The sequence below is a fragment of the Vipera berus genome, assembly GCF_964194415.1.
Source record: "Vipera berus genome assembly, chromosome: 4".
In the NCBI taxonomy this organism is placed as follows: domain Eukaryota; kingdom Metazoa; phylum Chordata; class Lepidosauria; order Squamata; family Viperidae; genus Vipera; species Vipera berus.
In genome coordinates this window covers 97,788,777-97,811,494 of record NC_138206.1, presented here as the reverse complement: position 1 = coordinate 97,811,494, position 22,718 = coordinate 97,788,777, and the positions used below count along the sequence as shown (strand labels likewise).

The following is a 22,718-nucleotide window of genomic DNA, read 5'->3' as shown; positions in this document are numbered from 1 at the left end:
TGCTATTATTATTCTCCATAGTGCCCAAATGTAGGACTAAAACCAGTGGGTTGAAGCATTAAAGAGGTCCATCCTCATAACTGTGGAGGATATCCTGAACATAAATGTTGTTAAGCAGTAGAACAGCCTAGAGTCTGGCTGTTATATCATTCCAGATTTTCAAGCAAATTTGTCTAGATTGATCTGCTTTGATGATAGGGTTGGATTAGAACACCTCCAAGGTCTATTTTAAAACACAGAACAAAAGGGTCAGTAATTTTCATAGTCTATTAAAACATTATGTGGCTTGCTTACATTTCTCTTATCATACTTGGAACAAGTCAAAAATCCAATTGTGATTTAGGATCCTCCCTGTCCTAAATCTGATCACATAGTTTTTCAGTGGAGATGTAACAGAGGACCATTAATTGAAGACTTCCTGACTTACTGAAAACAGTATACAGAGAAAGGAATTAAAAAGACAACACAAAGATGGTGTGCACAAGAAATAGGTTCCACCACCAGAATGAGTCTGAACCAATTAGTTCAGTATTTCTTGCTATTCCATTTTCTTCCGTTTTTGACCTATAGCCTATTTTTTTTCTAAGAATTATTGTGCATTTTATGTCATATGTCTTTACATTTTACTGGTTTTCCTTCTCCCAAGCTTCTAAGAGGGCACAGAGACCCACAGATTTCCAATTAAATCTGATTTCTATTTTCATTTAACTACATTCATACCTACTTTTTTGTGTGTGGGGGGGGAAATAATGTAACAGTAAATCCAGAGTAGCTTATTTTTTTTTTAAAAAAGCACTTAATATATATATATATATTGTTCAGTGTCTTGTAAAAGTTGTTGAATAACATTTTCACAGTCTTGGTTACTTCCAAGCACACCATTGTCTTTTGCTGGTAGTGAACCATCATGAGTGTCTAAATTATGCTTTTAATAGTACAACACACACATCAAAAAATTGAGTTTTATTTTGAAAAAATCCGTATGCTGTGCCCAGAAGGAAGGAGGACAGACTGTGAAGCATCTGTGATATTGGGAGGGGGAATGGAAGGGGAGAAAACAGGGAAAGAGTGAGAGAATATGGAACCATCAAATAATTGCGTTTTTAATAAATGTAGCTGAGATGGAAGGAATCAGAAATATTGCTCCTTGACCTGGATACTACATTATATTCTTTCTTGATTTGAAGCTTCAGTTCAAAGAGAAATATTTTTATTTTTTAATACATAGTGCTTTGGCAAAAAATTAAAAATGAAGTTTTTGTATATATTAATACAAAAAACCTTTAGTAACTACAAATACATAAATAAGGATCAAAAGTTAAATATGAGTCAGCTACCAATTTGCAAATCTCTTCCCTTCTCCATTGCATGATTTCCTTAAAAATATTAGGGTAGATCTTGAAAGATATTAGCTATATCTAGCAAAAATATTATGACTTGCAATTGGTGCAAATAATTTAACCCTAAACCTAAGAACACTTATGAATGCTTTGTTAATTAACATTTTTCTTCCACATAACAGAAATAATTTCCCTAGTATTTTTGTTACTGGTTATTTTTATTTGGTAATAAGACCAATTACATTTTTAGAATGACACAGAATAGCAAATTAAACATTTTATTTAATTTTATTGCCAAAGTATTTCAGCACAGCCTAATTTTGATAAAAAATTCAAATTTCAATGACTATATTAAATACAATGGCCATAAGCAAATATATTGACACCTACCTTATAAGCTAATCCTTGGTCTGTTTCATGATAGAAAAAGTTAAACTAGCTTTCTCCAACTAAGGCAATAAAGACATCTTCAGATTATGGGCCAAAGATTACAAAAGATTCCAGGAGTCCTTCGTCCAATACCTCTAGATTTGGAGACTCCAAGTTTACCTGGGTGCAAGGGGTGGCTTTCACTCAAAGATGTCAACAGTGTAGGGATATGCACATATTTATGTCTTAGCAGATGGCAGCACCAACATGACCTAAGCCAGGCATGTCAAACAGCCGGTCTGCGGGCCGGATGCATCACAACAAAACCACGCCCTCCCCATTGCCAGCAATGGAGAAAAAGTCGCAATACGTCGTGCAACATCACGTGACGTTGCAAGTTTGACATGCCTGACCTAAGCTTATTGTATCTCAGAAATTAAGCTGGGTTAACCAGTTAGTTCTTAGATGGAAATCATCTAAAAATTCCAGAGTCGTGAACCAGTGTGGGAAGTAAAAAAAAAACTTAAGAAAAGGCAATGCCAAAAAACCATGGTTTCAGCATCAGTTGTGCTCGGCCACGGATATCTTAGTAATCTTTAGTAATACTAAAGGAACATCACAAACATTTAAGTCAGTATAGAGCTGGGAAGGACCTTGGAGGTCTTCTAGTCCAACCCCCTGGTCAAGGTTTTATAAAGTGGTATTAATATTTCACACGATTTTGATTCTGTGTTTCTCTTTATTCAACCAAGGATTGTATTAGCTTTTTTGGTGATGGCCGCACTCTGCTGGTTCATATTTAAGTGATCATCCACTAGGACTCCAAGGTCCCTCACACAGTTACTGTTTTTGAGCCAGGTTTCACCTAACCTGTACTACCTTTATTTTTTCCTATGTATAAAATCTTGCTTTTTTCTACATTAAATTTCATGTTGTTGGATAGGGCCCATTGTTCAAGTCTCTCAAGATCTTTTTGGATCTTGAGGTCTTCTGGGGTGTTGGCTTTTCCTGCCAGCTTAGCGTCATCTGCAAATTTGATGAGTTCCCCTTCTATTCCCTCATCTAAGTCAATTATGAAGATATTGAAGAGTTCTGGGCCTAAGACGGGGCCTTGTGGTACCCCACTGCTTACTTCTCTCCATGTAGATGTAGTACCATTAAGGAGTACTCACTGAGTATGGTTTGTCAGCCAGTTACAAATCCATCTTGTGATGATGCTGCCTATCCCACATTTTTCTAGCTTACCAAGAAGTAGGTTGTGGTCTACTTTGTTGAATGCCTTACTGAAATCTAAATATACTATGTCCGCAGCATTTTGCCAGTCTACTAATGTAGTCATTTTGTCAAAGAATGAAATAAGATTGGTTTGGCCTGCCTGATCTGTTTTTAACAAACCCGTGCAGCCTATAATTGTTTCTAGATGTTTAAGAAAATGCTATGTCTCAAAGAAGCTTTTTTCATGAGGCAAGTGGACTTTCTTGTTTTTTCTTTGAAGATGTTTCACTTCTCATCCAAGAAGCTTCTTCAGCTCTGACTGGATAGTGGGGAATGGAAACATTTATACTCCTTGCAGACAGCTGGTCATTTGCATTCTTTTAGAGAGTCGTTGAATAGCCAATATTACAAATGTACAAAACTCATATATATAGAAGCTTTTCATTAAACAAGCACAGCTTTAAAACCCACTGTAATCCCTACCTTTATTCTAAATTTTGACAAACACAGGTCTATTTACATAATTTTATAATTATTTTTATATATTGAATATATCTATTTAAATATTGTTTTATTCCTCATAAGAATGAAAGACAAGTGATGCCTTCTGAAATACCTGGTAACATTTGTGTTTGAGAAAAGTCCTTTAGTTTATAAAGTTTGCAAAGTGCAGCCTAGAATGGAGACTTGTAAAACTGCTTCAAAGAGGCCCAAAAATGCATGTGTGGGCAGCCATTATAAAGCTTTGGATCTCAAAGACTTGAGCCAAACTGCTTCCTAATCAATCCCAAGAAATAAAAGCCAGGCGTGAATGAAAGAACTGGAAGTCAGGGAATTCATATGAGAAATGACAGAAACTCTACCAGCCTTGAAGTACAAAAAGACTGAAATGTATCCAGAAAAGGGGTGTTTTCAACAGTCAATTACTTTTCCATTTTGTCCCAGGACTTTAAAAGTTAAAGGCATACTTCTGCCAATTGTGAGATGCCCCATCCAGCACAGACCACCCACAAGTACTGATTTTCCATCTGGTGAACAAAACAGACATCTCCCTAATTATTTTTTAAAAGGGGATTTTCCCCCCTCCCTTAACATGCTTCCTTTATTTGTCTGTGACCTGGAACTTAATGGAAAACCTGGTAGATGCCAACCATATTTCTTACGATGTAGCATCCTATTTTTCTCCTCTTAAAATCCTTATTTGAAGCTATTACATATGCTGCTTTCTAACAATCTGAATCATTACACAACTGAAGCCTGAGATTAGCACAGTTTTGCACTTAACACTGAATATTTTAATCGGTACATTAAAGCAGAACAGTACCCGGCTTACAGTCTCTTACGCTGAGCTCCCATATTGCCAGTGTCAAAATTTATGCCTTTTTTCAGTAAGACGGGTTCCATTGCCAGCAATACACACAGAAATGCCAACAGTAATTAAAATCTGGCACACGGTGCAATTACTAGCAGACTTTCTAAAGGCTTCTTTGAAAAAGTACTTTATTATAGTATTTTTTGTCAAAACGACGATCAATTATATACAGATCCAAGAACAGACATAATGTGCAACCTAATCACAATTGCCTAGGAAGTCAGCATAAACTATGTTAATTGTGGTGTGTGTGTGTGTAAAGAATCAGATCACACATAGTATCAGTAGACTATTGAGTCTGGATAAAATTTATATGTGCCAATATATGAACTAGAACAATATATGCATCTTAGGCAAATGCTAATCAAGAAGTCTTTTGCTTATGCTTTCTAAGAATTATGGGAATTTAAGTCCACACATCTAAAATGCGTCAGACTGGAAAGCTTATTCAAGGTTGCCTAAGGATAGGTATGAAAAAGCAACTCGATGTTTCATGTTCAATCTTGCAAAATTCAGTCATATAGTCATTTACTATAATTTGGTAACTTTCTCTATTTCATCCTTATTTTTAAAAACTATATGAAGAATTTCAAAATGTATTCTTAGTTTTTATTTTATTTTTTCTTCTATTCAATTGACTTTAATTCTCAAGGACTCCCTGGAAAGTCCTGCAGTTTTCTTGGCAAGGTTTTTCAGAAGTGATTTGCCATTGCCTCCTTCCTAGGGCTGAGAGAAATTGATTGGCCCAAAGTCACCCAGCTGGCTTTGTGCCCAAGGCCCTCATGGTTGCCAGGTTTCTAACCTGATATCTTTTTTTTAACTTTTATTGTTTTATCAATGTATAAAATACAAATAAAAATAAAAATAGGAAATTAAGGAAAAAGAGAGGGCGAAAGAAAATATGAGGTACAAGAGAAGAAAGAAAAAAGTGTTGACTTCCAACTCTTTTTAGCACAGTGCAAGATAACATTACAGCTTCAACTTTTTACTTTTAAACATTAGTATATAACTAGTCATTTCTATAACAACAAATCTATCTAATCGGTAAAACCAAAGTCAAAGTTTCATTTTTTTTCATCACAAGCACAAAATCCAGAAGTGATACGCAAATAAAAACATAATTAAATATATTCTCCTCTTTGAATAAAACAATAAATTTAACCATGTCTGCTTTATCTTCCTTGCTGTGGAAATAATATATATTTCTATTTGTACTTAATAATCTTTATAAGCAATCACCATTTATATTAACAAAATTCACTGTATTCTTCCAGATTCTTTAACCTTAAAGGGAAAAATACTTCCCCCCCATCCATTTTAAAACACTAAACTTTTCTTTAAAAACATTTGTAAAATCAAAACATTCTAAATACATCTTTTTAAAAACTTCCTCTTAACATACATAATTTAAAGTTCACTTTCAGACCAATAAAATTCCAACTTACTCTAATTAACTCATTAAATTTAGATCATTCCCTCCAAATTACCCTCACCTTCTTGTATACATCCCTTTTAAAACTCTAAAGTTTTCTTTAAGCCAATAGATCTTTTTCTTTAACTTTCTCCTAATGTAGATACTTTCAAATACACTTTCAATAATATTTTACAAACTTTAGGGATTATTTAAACATTATATATAAAGGAAAAATATCAGTGGTGGGATTCAAATATGTGAGCAACTGGTTCTGTGTGTGGATGCCGTTTCCGGAAGTCCATTCTGGGCCTGGGCAACAACTGCTAAAGAAGAAAGTGAGGCTTGGAAAATCAACAACAAATTAGGTACCGGTTCTGCCGAAGTGGTGTGAACCTGCTGAATCCCACCACTGAAAAAATATATATTTTCAAACTTTAGATTAAGGCTTTCTTTCAATTACAAATATCAGACCTATAAAAATCCATCCTAAGTCACTTCTTCCAGATTGTCTTCACGGAATAAAATATTTTTCTTCTCTGCAATATTTGTCAAGTAGTTATAAGCTTCTCTTTTTCTCAAGGATTTTTTAACCTTGTTAATGTCCATGAGGAAAAAGTCCGAAGCTTGTCCTTTTAAAAGTTGCAGATTTTCTTGGAGCTCTTCTTTCAATTGTGTTGAGAAGCTAAAACTTCCTGATTTTTATGATTCCTGATTGCCCAGCAATTCTTAAGTGACTTACAAAAAAACTGCTCTTTGACTAAAGAGGGAGTTAAGAAGATAGAGGAATAAATTATTAGAGATATATTTGGAAAATCTTTAAATAAAATCCATTGGTTCATATATCACCCATGCTCCAAGGATGTTAAAAAAAACTACTTCACAGATGCAAATATGTGTAGAAAACTACTTCAGAGATGCAAATATGTGTAGAAAGTTACCAAACTACCAAGGCAGTTTCACAAGTAGCTGACAATGCAGAGGAGTCAATTGCAATTTTGGAATATAAACCATTTTTTATTATGATGGTTTAAATATAAACCTTTAACCTGATGTCTTAACCACTACACCAAACACAACACCAAATGCTATACCAAACACAAATTCTTGATTTACTAAATCCCAAACTGTCTCTTTTCAAGACTGCTAAAGAAGAAAGTGAGGCTTGGAAAATGAAAGTGGCTTTTTAAATGCAAGGACTATATAGGCACCATGTTTATTGATAGGACCACACTACTGAATTTCCATTTTTACCTAACTTGAAAGGAATATAATTCTGAAAACCATTTTTTTTCATAAATGGATCATATAATCAACATTACCTCCATCTTCTTTAGCTTAATACCAAATTAAGTCCCACAGAATTATTGCTTTGTGGTAATTAGTGGTAATCAGTCTCTTGCATTGCTGTTTTTTCCCCAGCAGAATATTTTTTGGATATATCTGAACTTCAAAAGACAAAATATTCTCAAAGAACTCAACTACCAGTGAATGTATGGATGGGGAAGAGGTTTAATGTTCTGTAAGAAAATCACAGTGGTTTACACCTCTCCTTATTAGGCCTATGTTTTTCCAAAAGCAAATAAGAGAAACAAAGGCCACTTAAGCATATTGAACTTCTTGCCAATTAGGGGTTGGCATCACATTTTAGACTTTCATGTTTGTTGTGAATGGGGTGCAAGTTGGCATTTCCATTGACTATTAAAAATGTACTCTGTATAGCCAAGCTTTGCAGTATCGGTGCACTGTCTAGCAGCAAGACTCCCAATGAATTTAAATGGCACTGGGTTTCAGATGACACAAAGGGTGTGATGATCAGCATCCAACCGTTTCAAGCTTTCAACTTTCAATGATAGACAGAAAAGGTTGCACTATGGATACAACTGCTCCCAACATTACGATGCAGGCTTGTTTTATTCATACCTCTGGAAAATGACTCTGGCTGGCCAGACTTTTGTGTCCATTCTAATGCTACCTACTCGGTATCAAAGTCTATTAATGACACTTAGTAATTGGACAGGCCTTTCCTACTGCAAAGGCCGATGATCGTCTCAATCCTGTATGGAAAGTTCAGGCCTGTTAACTTATCATGAAAGAATAGCATCCATAGACCTCACCAAAGGCAGCAAGTCTATGAAACCTTTTCTGGGAAGAAATGGATAATTAGGCGACAGCACAGCACACAAACAACAGAATGAACAGCTCTTTCTTGCTACCTTTAAAAAGTAAGAAAAAAAATATATAAAAATGCTCCTGGGCACTTTAATTTTAAATGCCATTATTCAGAAATCCTTTGATTTTTCTTCTGAATAAGTAAAGCCACCAGAAACTACATGCATAATGCTATGCCAGTCTTCAGATTTGCAGTCTGGGGTATAGAAAAGAGCTCAGATTTTGCTATTAAGGGTGAACCAAACAGGTACTTTTCTAAAAAATACATTCATGTGAGCATACATGTGTATTCACACAGAGCACATCAAAAGACCTCTAATAACTTTCAACTTAAAAAAGAGGCTTCTGTTTTTGCACAAAAGTCTTACAGAGAAAGGAATATTTTTATATTCCAGATGGAAGTAAAGCAGAAACAGTACGTTTCAAATCCCTCTCAAGATTACATTTCTTTCTTGCTTTCTTTGTCTGGATGCCTAGAGCATAATATTATTAGACCTCTAGCTTAATATATGAGGTTCTGGTATATAAAATACAGCAATTATGTACTGCACTATGGAGAAATGTTAAAACATTTGAAATACAAGCCAAATTATACGTGCATGTTTTCTATATACTGTACATCATAAAAGATTCGTGTACTCTACATAAATGATGCCTACAGAAGGAGAATAATAAAAACAGCAAAAAACCACTGAAGTTGACATTATGCAACATTATGCCAAAGGATAAACCATGACTGGCACAACATTCTAGGCCAGAATTAAACAAACCACCTTTGGGCTTACTGCAAAGTAACTACTTCGTTAAACATTTCAGGATGTAGACGGTCAAGTACTTGGGTAGAGCTTTGGTTATTATTTAAAGCATTCTGAAAAATGGTAAAGCAAGGGTAACCCCCACACCCCCACACACACTTTGCTACCTATAAATTGTCCACCATACAGTATTCCCAGGAGTCAAATTCAATTGGAAAAGTTCATATTTATTTGAGAGGCCAAAGGCCAGCTATGGGAAGATGTTCAGGCTGAAAAGTCTCTATGCATATCCTACTGGAAGAAAAACATTTTGGTATTGCAATTCCAAGCATCACTTTGACTCTAAAAGCAAACACAGCCAAACATTTGGAATGATGATCTAAAGTCTTCGCATACAGAGCTGGTTGTAGGAAGGAAGCAGTAGTTGATAAATGAATTATAGATACAGGGAATATGCTTCCCAGTTTGCATTATATTCACCTATAGTAAATGATTTCTCATTACAAGTGCTGAGCATAAAAGAGAAACCAAGCTTTGTGGATACTTAACAATTCCAACTATGCATAGGAATATATCTATCAAACTATTCATATATAATTGCACGCATGAACATTAAGCTGTAAACAGAGACATTTATATTTATTAAGAGTGTTGGGTGCAGGAACCAAAGGAAAGGAAAAGAGAATGAAGCCAATACAATTTGGAAGATACATTTTGGAAAACTGAACAAAAGAGCTGATTTGGTATATGGTAAACCAGTCTTACCTTAGGCATGAAAACCAGTTGGATGACCTAACCCTAATCCTAACCCTGAAAGTATCTATCAAAAGATTGAACTACATTTTTTTAAAAAAAATTACATTCACTAATAATCAATATAACTTCATAAGGGCAAAGAACCGGATAAGCCATGATTTAGTCAATAAGCAATTATTTAGTTTACCAATTCAACCTTATTTAGATCCATAATAACGAATAAGACTGCACAAGACTCTGATTGTTCAAAAGAGTAAAAGCATTCTCAGAAAGTAATTATACAATTACACAATCATCATCATTCCATTCGGTATTCAGATGACATGGCTGACCTTTGTGGGATACTTTAACTATACAGTTTTTCCAGTTAAAATTAAAATGCCCGGTCCTTTGTTTTTCAAACAACACACCAGCTTCAGGCTTGACTCCATTATGAAAATTCAGTTACTCTTTAAATATTCATGTCCCAACATGGCACACTGAGTGTGTTGTGAATATGTACAGCCAGAAACTACATGCATAAAGCCCTGCCATTCTTCAGATTTGCTGTTTTGGGTATAGAACATCCTTGACTTAAAACCAATCACTTAGCAATCGTTTGAACTTAGAACCCCAAAAGGTACTTACGACCTGGTTCCAAAATTCTGATGGCTGCTCTTCCCCTCCAAGTCATTTGACTGTATTTTGGACGCTTAGGAACTGACCTGCATTTATGGCTCGCTGGAACATCCTGCAGTCACGGGGGATTTGTGACTTTTTTTGCTGAAAACTGCCCCATAGTGAACAATGGTTTTTCTTCAGAACTGTGGTGTAGTATTCACTAAACCAGGGCTTTTCAACCTTTTCACCCATTGTTACCACTTTTAGGATATGGCAACATCCGAGTACCACCAGCTGCCTAGCAAGGTGTCAAAAACTTGATGACCAAAAAAAAAAAAGGGAAAAAAGTGATGAAGTACAGGTAATCCTTGACTTACAACAGTTTGCTTGGTGACTGTTCGAAGTTACAATGGCACTGAAAAAAGTGCCCCCCAAGCCACAGCCGAGCAAGACACCTGCCTGCCCACCCAGCGGCGTTCTTCTTCTTCTCCGAGGTTTTCATTGTTGTGAGCATTTCTGTTGAGGATTGGAAGTGGGGATGGGGTGGGGTGGGTGTTTGGTTTTTATTCTCCCCCCCCCTGCTAGGTGGTTGCAGCAGGTTTTGGTCACTTCACATGACCGTGGGACACTGTGACCGTCATAAATATGAATCAGTTGCCAAGCATCTGAATGTAAATCACAAGACCCTGGAAATGCTGCAACATTCCAGCTGATCGGCGCTTCTTCTGGGCTCAGCAGAAGCGCCAGGATCAGCGTTGAGCTCCAGCTGGAGCCTGGCACTGATCCTGGCGCTTCTGCTGAGCCCTGACAGCCCTGCAGTTCCAGCCATCTCTCACTCAGGCTTGTGCGGTGCTGCTCATTCCCCTTCCCCACTACCATTCTTCTAGGATGGTCGCGTACCACCTGCCAGGTGCCAATGTACCACAGGTGGTACCCGTACCACTGGTTGAAAAGCCCTGCACGAAACAATCATGGCAGTTATTTAATGACCACTACAAAAAGGTTGTAAAATTGGGTTGGTCACATGACCATCACAACTCAGGACAAGTCCATTTCAGTCACAAGTCGAGGACTACCTTTAAAGGTGGCACTAGACAAAGATTTACGCAACGACTGTTTCATATAGCAACAATTCTCTTTGCCGGTATTCATGCTGTTGCCTAGAACAGAAGAAGGCTTAGCCTGTACATTTTCTTAAACCTTGCTGTCTCAGGACCCCTTTCCACTTTTAAAAATTATGGAGGACCCCCAAAAAGTTTTTTTAAATACTGGTTATATGTATCTATATTTATCTTATTAAAAAAATAAAATGAAGACATTTGCTGCAACAACTGCTTCTCATAACTGTTTGATAGGATGTAATATTAATTTTCAACACAGGTGGGCAAATAACTTGAGTTTTATGGATCCCAGAAAGTGTCTTCAAGGATCCCCCCAGGGATCCTCTGACCACACAATCTTAGAGAAACAAATCCAACCTCTCTAAAATATTTGAGTGTGGTTTGGGATGGAAACAAGCAAAACATTTTGCACAGGCAACAAACAAATTGTTAAAGTTATCTCAATAGTTTTATTTTCTAATGTATTGTTACATTGATATCCTACCTTTATTTGTACTTCTCAAGGCAACATAGAGAATGCTCCAGCCTCTTTTTTTCCAACAATAAGAATAACTGGCCCAAAGTCATCAGCCAATTTTCAGGTCCAAGGGAGGACTAGAATTCAAGGCCACTAGCCTCTGCACCATATAGTTATTCCTAACTATAAGGTTACTAGGGACGCGGTGGCTCAGTGGGTTAGGACGCTGAGCTTGTCGATCAGAAGGTCGGCAGTTTGGTGGGTCGAATCCCGAGTGCCGCGTAGCAGAGTGAGCGCCTGTTACTCATCCCAGCTTCTGCCAACCTAGCAGTTCGAAAGGACGTAAAAAATGCAAGTAGAAAAATAGGGACCACTATGGTGGGAAGGTAACAGCGTTCCGTGCGCCTTTGGCGTCTAGTCATGCCGGCCACATGACCACGGAGACGTCCTCGGACAAGCGCTGGCTCTTCGGCTTTGAAACGGAGATGAGCACCGGCCCCTAGAGTCGGAAACGCATGTGCGGGGGAACCTTTACCTTTACCTTTATAAGGTTACTGATGCAGAAATATTCCCATTCCTTTTTTTAAAAAAATAAAAAAATACTGAGGGAAATTTTGAAATTCTCATATTTGCTCTTACTTTAGAAACAGGAAAGTTTCTGGAAAATTACAAATCTGAAAGCTGTGTCTAATATATATTTTTCGGTTTCCTAATACTGTGTACATCCAAAACCTGGGTGCACTTTGCATGAACATTACACAATAGAAAGTCACATTTGAATGTATTTCAAATGTATTTTCCAACAATAAGAATAACTGGCCCAAAGTCATCAGCCAATTTTCAGGTCCAAGGGAGGACTAGAATTCAAGGCCACTAGCCTCTGCACCATATAGTTATTCCTAACTATAAGGTTACTAGGGACGCGGTGGCTCAGTGGGTTAGGACGCTGAGCTTGTCGATCAGAAGGTCGGCAGTTTGGTGGGTCGAATCCCGAGTGCCGCGTAGCAGAGTGAGCGCCTGTTACTCATCCCAGCTTCTGCCAACCTAGCAGTTCGAAAGGACGTAAAAAATGCAAGTAGAAAAATAGGGACCACTACGGTGGGAAGGTAACAGCGTTCCGTGCGCCTTTGGCGTCTAGTCATGCCGGCCACATGACCACGGAGACGTCCTCGGACAAGCGCTGGCTCTTCGGCTTTGAAACGGAGATGAGCACCGGCCCCTAGAGTCGGAAACGCATGTGCGGGGGAACCTTTACCTTTACCTTTATAAGGTTACTGATGCAGAAATATTCCCATTCCTTTTTTAAAAAAAATAAAAAAATACTGAGGGAAATTTTGAAATTCTCATATTTGCTCTTACTTTAGAAACAGGAAAGTTTCTGGAAAATTACAAATCTGAAAGCTGTGTCTAATATATATTTTTCGGTTTCCTAATACTGTGTACATCCAAAACCTGGGTGCACTTTGCATGAACATTACACAATAGAAAGTCACATTTGAATGTATTTTGTTAACTATTTAATTTTGGGCTGTTAACTCTAGGCATGCAGACTTCACAGATGAAGTCACAAAAAATCAATATGGGTATGTTATGAATAACTGGATTAAACAGCAAATATGGGAATTTTTTTATAACTGATTATTCTGCTCTGTTGCACACTGCCACCGGATTATTAAGTTTAGACTGACAACTCATGAAGACTAAAATTATATGTCTGTCGAACACAGAAGCTGAGAGTTTCAAGGTTAGACATGCATTTCATGCAAAACAAAGCCTGATGAGGGGTCCTTGGTACTCTCTGAGCTTGCTTGTTTTCTTGCAGATGTTTCATTACCCAACTAGGTAACATCATCAGTACTAGCACAAAGGGGTCATAAATGTGCATAAAATGTACTTAAAAGAGGATATATCTGCCACTTGAGCATTTTCTTCCCGGAACTCTGGGTAACAACTGAGTAACCTGAAGAATGCCAGTTTGAACTGATAACTGGTGAGGAACAGTGGTGGGATTCAGCCAGTTCGCACCACTTCAGCAGAACCGGTAGCTAATTCTTTGTCGCCCAGGCCCAGAACGGACTTCCGGAAGCAGCATCCACACAGAGAATCGGTTGTTCACATATTTGAATCCCACCACTGGTGAGGACCACTGCACTGCACCCAGTAACTTTATTTGACATTCCAACAATCCATAAAATCATGTTTTTACATTCACTGTGAATAATGGGAATTAATAACAATTCTAAACCTTTTATAAACCTTTCCGAGAAGATGCGGATGTATTGTTGTTTTAAAACTATATCCACATTAAGTGAAATTAATAACTGTACTCTTGCACAGGAAATAAAGAGTAAGAACCGCCAGCCTAGAAGATTGCTAGCATCAACCGTAAAGCCCTCATTTTCAAGTCTTAGAATGACATCTGTCCTTAATTATATCCAGCTGAGATCACGTTTCAGTGACCAACATGGAGAAATTACTGGACCTCTAAAACCTTGCCATCATTGTAATTGATGTTTAAGCTATTTGAAGTTTCTCATTAAGTCTGTTTTACAAATTAGGCGCAGGTGTAAAAAACTAAATGTACAGTACCAGGGGAAATTAGGTCACCTGAAAGCTCAGGATAAAATGTCTCCCTTAAATGTTTAACTACAGTTGGTATCCTATATTTTATAAAGCAGGATTAGCCCGTCCCAAGTTTCTTCACTTGTTTTTTATTGTGTAAGAGACTTCAGAGTGACCAGTCATTTTACCAAGAAGCAAGACACTTATTTGTATAATAACCAGTTCATATAAAAAAGAAAGCAGAAATAAAAATCTCAAAAAGTCCTCCCAGGATCATGAAAATAAATCTCATAGATACAGCTGTGTGGTATCCTATTTTTGTTCAACAAAAGCTTCCCTTAACTCCATTCTCCTGCTTCTTAGGAGGAGAGAGACAGCGATTCAACAGTAGAATTTGCCAAATAACCATGTTTCTAGTCCTGAAAATGATGAGAACAATAATGTACTCTCAACTGAAGAGCACCAGGTTGGAGAAGGTTAATGGGGGGAGGGGCCAGGGGAGAGAGAGGAATGGTCAGATTTACCTCCCACCCACCCCAGTCAAACGATCTGCTGCAAACTTTGATTATATCAAAACAGTGGCCTGGGGATACAGATGTCATGCCTGCCTATGTACTTTCATCCCAGGATCTGACACAAAGCACAGGTTTCGCTCCATGATGCCATAACCATGCTTCATCCCTTGTTTCTAACTAACCTCCCCCATCAACCATTATAGGAATGATTCAGAGAATAAATTCCAGAATCAGACTTAATGAGAATCATTGAAAAAGCAGATTATCTGCTTATCAGAATATAGGTAGTCTTCACTTAATGACCACAATCGAGATTGGCAAATCTGTCACTAAACAACAGAGTCATTACGCAAAACATTTAACTGTGCTGGACTCACATCAGTTCTGCTATGGTCATTAAGCAAGACATCATGTTTTCCATTGACTTTTCCTTTTCAGAAGCCAGCTTGCAAATGAAACTTACAAATGACAATCAAGTGACCACAGGATATTGTGAAGGTTTTAAATGTGAGGACCTATTTTTACACCATGGTCGTAATGTTCAATGGTTGCTAAAGAGAGCAGTCCTTAACCAAAGACTACCTGTAATGGGTATAGTGGTTAAGGCACCAGAGAGGTGATGAGGTTATTTATTTATTAAATTTATATGCTCTAGTCCAGGGCTTTTCAACCAGTGGTACGGGTACGACCTGTGGTACATTGGCACCTGGCAGGTGGTACGCGACCATCCTAGAAAAGTGGTAGCGGGGAGGGGAATGAGCTGAACTGGTGGCAGCACCGCACAAGCCTGAGCGAAAGATGGCTGGAGCTGCAGGGCTGTCAGGGCTCAGCGGAAGAGCCGGGATCAGCACTTCGTCAGGGCTGTCAGGGCTCAGTGGAAGCGCCAGGATCAGCGCCAGGCTCCAACTGGAGCTCGGCACTGATCCTGGTGCTTCTGCTGAGCCCAGAAGAAGCGCCGATCAGCTGGAATGTTGCAGCATCTCCAGAGTCTTGTGATTTACATTCAGATGCTTGGCAACTGATTCATATTTATGACGGTCACAGTGTCCCAGGGTCATGTGAAGTGACCAAAACCTGCTGCAACCACCAAGTGGGGGGGAAATAAAAACCAAACACCCCCCCCACCCCACTCCCACTCCCAATCCTCAACAGAAATGCTCACAACAATGAAAACCTCAGAGAGGAGGAAGAGCGCCGCCAGGTGGGCAGGCATCTTGCTCGGCTGTGGCTTGGGGGACACTTTTTTCAGTTCCATTGTAACTTTGAACAGTCACTAAGCGAACTGTTGTAAGTTGAGGACTACCTGTACTTCATCACTTTTTTCCTTTTTTTTTGGGTCATCAAGTTTTTGACACCTTGCTAGGCAACTAGTGGTACTCGGATGTTGCCATATCCTAAAAGTGGTACAATGGGTGAACAGGTTGAAAAGCCCTGCTCTGGTCCTACCTTAGGCATGAAAGCCAACTCAGCCCAGGTCACCTCACAGGGTTGTTGTGGGGAAAACAGAAGGAGGAAGGAATATTAAATATGTTCACCATCTTGAGTTGTGTATAAAAAGAACAATAAATAAATAAATTCTCAATTTGCAGCAAAAGAACTGTCAGTATCTTCAATCTCAAGGAAAGCTTTTCACAACATAAGAAAAGATTTTTCTAGTGTTAAAACACAACTGGTTTTCCATCAACCCTCAACCATCGAATTATCCACTGTAAAAATCCTCAGAACTTTATGAGGGAGCTAACAGTGCTCTGTTTGTAACACTTAAATTAGCATACCCAACACTGCAAGCCACAGAACACGCTCATCCTCGTCCAGGTAAGCCAGGAGTTGGAGTACCACCCCATAAATTTTACAGTATAATTTTATAATTGTACTGTATTCCCCCTCCAACCATTTTCCAATATTATGTCACAGCCAACAATCAGCAACATATCTTCTAGCACTCAGTGCAAATTGCAGAAACTGTTTCTGATTTTATGTTCAAGTCAGTCCCAATTCATTAACAAGCAAGTTACTTAAGAAACTGACAATTAAGTTGATTCTGTAAAACCATTTTTTTAAAGACTGAATTTGGTTTGTGTTAATGTTTGGGTGATGCCAAAATCCAATTAGCAACTGTGGACTAAGTATCATTATCATTTCCAGCAAATACAAGCATTTTAATTAAAAGTTTAAGCAAAGCAATATGAATAATACAAAAGCAAAACATTAAAAAACATTTCACACAAGTATGGATAAGAGCATCTGAGATGAAAACTTCAAAAGTTTCAAATCTTATAGAAACAACATTTTACTCTTAAATAACTTTTGGTGAATGTATTAAGATTCCATTTTTCCAATTAGAATAAAATGTTTCAATTAATTTTCCAATTAAAACAAAAAAGCAAGAAATTATCAATTTACATATTAAAAAGGTAATTGGCAACATTTTTAAAAATACAATAGTATTGGTCATTTATATTTTAGATTTGTTAAAAATTGTGTTTGCTAAAATGTTGCAAGACAAGAATTTTTCCCCCCACTCTGATTAACTGGTCATAATATATTTCAGCCTTTGTTACCTTAGCTCCATCTAGTGTTCAGAAAAAGGAACCAATAGACGTGATCAATATAAAAAGTTTTTTCAGTGTCAGTCCATTAATTAAGGTAAAGAGAGACTTGGCTAAAGTTGAAATGTTTTTTGTCCCCACCAATTATTTTTGCCTATAACACAAATTATAAAATGTGCTTATTTCCAACTGCAAGCACTAGCCTGACAGACACTAGGCAGAATGTCTCCATTGCAAAAAGGCTGAAGTCAGGTGTCACATCAGCAAATTTGTGTAAAAAAGCTCAACAACAGCAGATTCCAAGGCAGCTGGATTCCTCACTGCAAAGTTTCTCAACTTTGGCAACTTTAAGCTGTATAGAGTTCAACTTCCAGAATTCCCCAACCAGCATGCTCATGAATATGATATTGAGTGCCTTAATTTAAATGAAGGACATTTGTAGAGGAAAAAATCTCTTTCTCACATTAACACACCAGGAAGGACAGAGGGGTGCAGATGCCACTCCTTAGTTTGTTGAAACTCTTATCTCACTAAGGAAGCCACTTTGAATTTATTAAGACCTGCCTATCTCTGCTTCTCTATTCCCTAGAACAAATTCCCTGTCACTTATGCCCAGCTGCTGTTTTAAAATGTTTTAGCAATTGTAAAGTGCCCAGTTATTGGGAATCAGGTGGCATGTATTTATATTACTATTATTAGTATTACTCTGATGTGTATCAGTGTGGAATTCTGAATTCATGGCCTCACTTCTAAGCAAGTATTGACAGCTCATCATTCTTCATCTCGCCTTCCTCAAGCTAAGATCAAACTCTGCAAAGACTATGGGATTTACAAACCCAAGAATTGCAGAGGCAGACTGGTAGAGTGGTTAAGGTACCAGGCTAGGACTTGGGAAATCAGGTCTCACTTTGGGCACAAAGCGAAATGGGTGATCTTGAACCAATCTCTCCCAGTCCTAGGAAGGAGGCAATGACAAACCACTTCCAGAAAACCTTGCCAAAAAAACTGCAAGGACTTGTCTAGGAACACTGACTCCAAGGCACAATAAAAACAATATTAAAAAAAATCCCAAGAAAACTAAAGGGACCAGTTCACAGTCTTAAATAATCTCCGCTACAATGATGTTAAGTCTCACTACTTGAACTCAGTTCCTTGGTGATTCGAGGATATGCAACATGAAAGGACTGTTGTCCATCCTGTTTTCTTGGCAGCAGTATGGAAGTCATCCGCCACTATCTTCTTCCAGGATGATCCTGTTTAACTTCCCAATCTAACCTGTAAGGCCACAGGCTTCCAGATGGGTTTCCCCTCCAAAGACAAACCAGACTGGATGCTGCTTAGGTATGGCAAAATCAGTCAAGATCGAATTACTACATTTCAGTTTTTCTCAGCCTCAGCACCTTCAGGTTGGATGGATTTCGATTCCCATGCTGCAGGGGTAGGCAACCTCGGCTCTTTTATGACTCATGGACTTCAACTCCCAGAATTCCTGAGCCGAGGTTGCCTACCCCTGCCATGCTGGCTGGGGAATTCTGGGAGTCGAAGTCCACCCGGCTTAAAGGTGTTGGCACCGCCACAATTTAAAGGGGTAGCAAAACTATCCCGAGCAGCTCCACGCTCCGCAACATCAGGAATCAGCAGCCTTGGAGACGGCTTTAAGAAGTGGCAACAGAAAGAGGATCAACGGGGAGAAAGCCCCCCCCATCGCCCGAGCCATTTTCGGAAAGCGCACGCGCAATCCCCTCCATCGCGACACTCACTTCCTGCTCACTTTCGAACCGGCCACCAGGAGCCGCCGTAGTCCCATTCCCGCAGACGCCATCATTCCCATCCTTCGCCTCGCCCTGGCCCCGCCCTCGCCCTCTCCTATTGGTGGAGAAGTTCTGCCGCCTCCTGTGAGACACGCACGCGCGGAAGATCCCGCCCCTTTTCTTTGCCCCTCCCCTTCGAGGAACTAAGGAAGGAAGCGTGACCCGGAAGCTGGTTTGCGCGTGAATCTTCCAAGCCGGAAAGCTGAGGAACAGCTGCGGGCCAGATGCTGCCCTGCTTGCCAGTGACGCGGCCTTGCTAAACGAAAGGGAAATTGTTTCCTCTAAGTCAGGGGTAGGCAACCTCGGCTCTTTTATGACTCATGGACTTCAACTCCCAGAATTCCTGAGCCAGCTATGCTGGCTCAGGAATTCTGGGAGTTGAAGTCCATGAGTCATAAAAGAGCCGAGGTTGCCTACCCCTGCTCTAAGTGAACTTGCAACAGCGTGCATTGCAGGAGAGTACACGGGAGAATAAGAATCGAGGGCAAGTTTTAATAGAAATCGGCCTTATTCCGTGACGAAGATGCACGGTAACGCCCGAGGTTATATCCTAAGTACTTAACGCACGCGATAGTAACTTGCGAAAAATGCATTAGCGAAAGGCGTAAAAAAAGGATATTTGCCGAGACGTTTTTATTCGAAGGCTTGGTGCGCATAAAAAAAAAATGAGCGAAAACATCAAAAGGAGCTCCGTTTCTGATAATAACTAATCAATTAACAATGTCGGGTTTTTGTGCTTTTGTGTTTGTTTGATTTTTGCAAACTTACAGAGGGCCTGCCTGGGGCGATGACGTTAAGCGTGAAAATAAAACATTTCCTTTTTAATCTTTTGTTGTTGGATAGGGAAGGATTGTCCTTTCTTTTCTTTCCGCCAGTTTAATTGTGTCCCATTCTCGAGGCTGTGGGGACAAATCCCTGCAGTTTTCTTGGCAAGGTTTTTTTTTCCAGAAGTGCTTTGCCACTGTCTCTTTCCTAGGGCTGAGAGTGTGAGTGGCTCAAGGTCACCCGGCTGGCTTTATACTAACACGGGATTAGAACTCACGATCTCCAGTTTGGTGCCTTAATCCGCAGGTAATATTTGTAGAAACGCGTCTCATGTTTAGTGAAATATGGCTGACTGAATTAATTCCAGTGCCTAGAGCTGTTCACAGACCACACATTGGTATTCATCCGATGCATTTAGCCCCAATTTACCAGTGTGCAAACTAGCCGTAAAGGTTAGCAGGCTTATTCCATAGTCATTATTGCAACATTTGCAGTGTAATTATGAAATTTGTTAAATTTTAGCTAGGATATTGAGTGAAGGACATTCTTGTAGGCTAAAAGATACTTAAGGACTTAATTCCTAAACTTGATGATTCAGAAGCAGATGCCACTAAATTGTGTGGAAAATTTATCTTGGCCTTGCAGAGCAACCCAGTTAAGAAACACAACCAGATCAGCTAATTATACTTCATTATAAAGCTACATTGACAGAATCTTGCAAGTCCGGAAATTCAGTTCTGTCCCTTTTACAGCCCGAGAGCCTCCTGCCTCACTCACTATCTGCTTTTAAGCTATTCAGCCACTTAACTATTCCCTTGGCAAAGACTCCCAAGGTTACTTCCACATGCTATTACAATTTATAGCTAAACAAATCCACATCCTTTACAATGTCTGCTGAGGAATTCTGGGAGTTGAAGTCCACAAGTCATAAAGGCCAAGTTTGAAGACCCCTGGTCTGCAGTATCTTGATTTATCAAGTTATTTTTATTTTTTTATTTTAATCCCATTTATATCCCGCCCTTCTCCGAAGACTCAGGGCGGCTTACAATTTAAGCACAAACCAATGTGCTTAGCAATAGCCTTCATTCTATGTATATGCCTGCTTATTAGGGCTTTGCCCCCCCCCCAAGCGGCATTATTACAAAGTCAGCTTATTGTCCCCAACAATCTGGGTCCTCATTTTACCTACCTCGGAAGGATGGAAGGCTGAGTCAACCTTGAGCCTGGTGGGATGCGTTGATGTTGATCAGGAGAGATCCTGCCCTCAGTCCCTACTATGTAGGGTGCCACGAAATTCAATACACTCTGCTCCTAACAACCACATGAAGCCTTTTTTGCTGCAGTGCCTGCCTTTTGTAAGCATGTTGGCTTTGTAGAAGCTCTTGAAGATGTGGCCTTGTTATCTTACCTGGAGATCTAATGACATTGATGGAGAGACTGCAAATTAACTGTATGTTAGGAAAGAAATGGTACTGTCTACAGATTGTGGATTTTATGTTTTTTTAATAGTTCTTATTGTTTTGATGGTGCTTATTTTTTGTTTTGTTTTGTTTTATGGTTTGGGTGTTAATTTTGTAAGCTGCCACAAATGGCAGGTATTGAGATGGGCAGTTATATAAATTTAATAAATTTCTAACATGCCTATCAAAGGTGACAAATAGAATACATGTACATTTTTTCATGAAATAATTTTGGTTTTTTATCTGAAAGAGAACAAATTCTTTAAAATGAAACAAGTTCCCTTAGGTTTTCCAGGTATTTTCCTTCATTTTCATCTCCCTTGTCAAATGACATAGTACAGTGTTTTTTGAGGTTTTCTGCTCATGCCACTCTTCCAAACTTATTTTTCTTATGTGGCCCGTCTGTCCAGGTTCTATTACCAAATACAGATATAGAATAGTAACTGGTCCATTATCTGGCATCAACAACATTTGCGATGCAATATACTGTTCTGTGGCTTCTTGGTAGATGCCCATTACATGTTTCATATACTACCCTCTTGAAATATCATAGAGCACATGAGCCATATCCCCTGGTTGAAAACTGCTGCTTTTTAAGATACAAAATAAGCCCTTGTTTCAAAATTTGCATGCTTTCAGCAGGGCTGCAACAGCCTACTTCAAAGTCAAACTGAGGCACTTCATACTTGATAGAGATGCTTTGCATGTTTCTTTTATTTTTCCCTACACGGCATTTTTATTGGAAGCCGCCTTGAGAAATGAAATAAATATCTTAAGTCCTACATAAATATAAAAGGATCTCCCTTGTTCAAGGCCCTCCAACTACAGCAGCTTCCTGCATTTCCCTTTGCTATACCAATTGATCCATAGAGTTTGAGGGAGGTTAAGCAAAAAAAAAATCAAAATCAAAACAAGAGCAAAAAACAAGTAGTCAAATTTTGTTCTGCCAAAGGAGTCTTCCATTTATTATTCTCTGACTCCAAGGAAACCTGACATACAAATTTGAATATATTAAAGGATATGATTCTTTAAGTCAGATACTTTATGCTAGCATTCTCAATCAAGGATGCTGCCTCATTTTTATAGCAGCAAAAACCAACATCCAGCCCTGGTATAACTACACAAATAATTTCACTAAAAGAGAATCCAAAGCTGCAATAATAACCATTTAGCAAATAATTAGATTGGCTGTTAAAAAGTCTGAAGAATATTGGTATGGCTTTTTAAAAATATTCTGTAAAGTGTTCCAGATTGAACATTAGTGTAAATGGAAATTTACAGGACCAAATTAAAAATTCAGGTTATTAACAAAAGATATTTTATTGGATTTTAATATTCACACATCAGTTTATACTCTTTAGAAATATTAGGAAAAAAATTTTAGGGTGATCTGTTGAAACATGCAAATTACATGGCAACAGGTGTGCTCTTCCAGAAAACATGCAGAGGTTATTAACAGGTAAATTGCTCACCTCAGACAACAAAACA

General features: G+C 38.6%; 1 protein-coding gene across 2 annotated transcripts in view; it reads right to left on the bottom strand.

The window, feature by feature from the left end:
* CLYBL (citramalyl-CoA lyase) overlaps window positions 1–19,019 on the bottom strand; it is a gene marked incomplete at its 5' end in the record, with an annotated part of 182,351 nt that extends 163,332 nt beyond the window's left edge. Inside the window, one exon of one of the 2 annotated variants that reach the window (XM_081326965.1) lies at window positions 18,955–19,019. In XM_081326965.1, coding sequence (XP_081183091.1) covers window positions 18,955–19,019 — 65 coding nt within the window. The remainder of the gene's footprint in view (window positions 1–18,954) is intronic. The other variant, XM_081326966.1, reaches the window with a different exon arrangement.
* Between the last annotated feature and the right edge of the window lie 3,699 nt (window positions 19,020–22,718).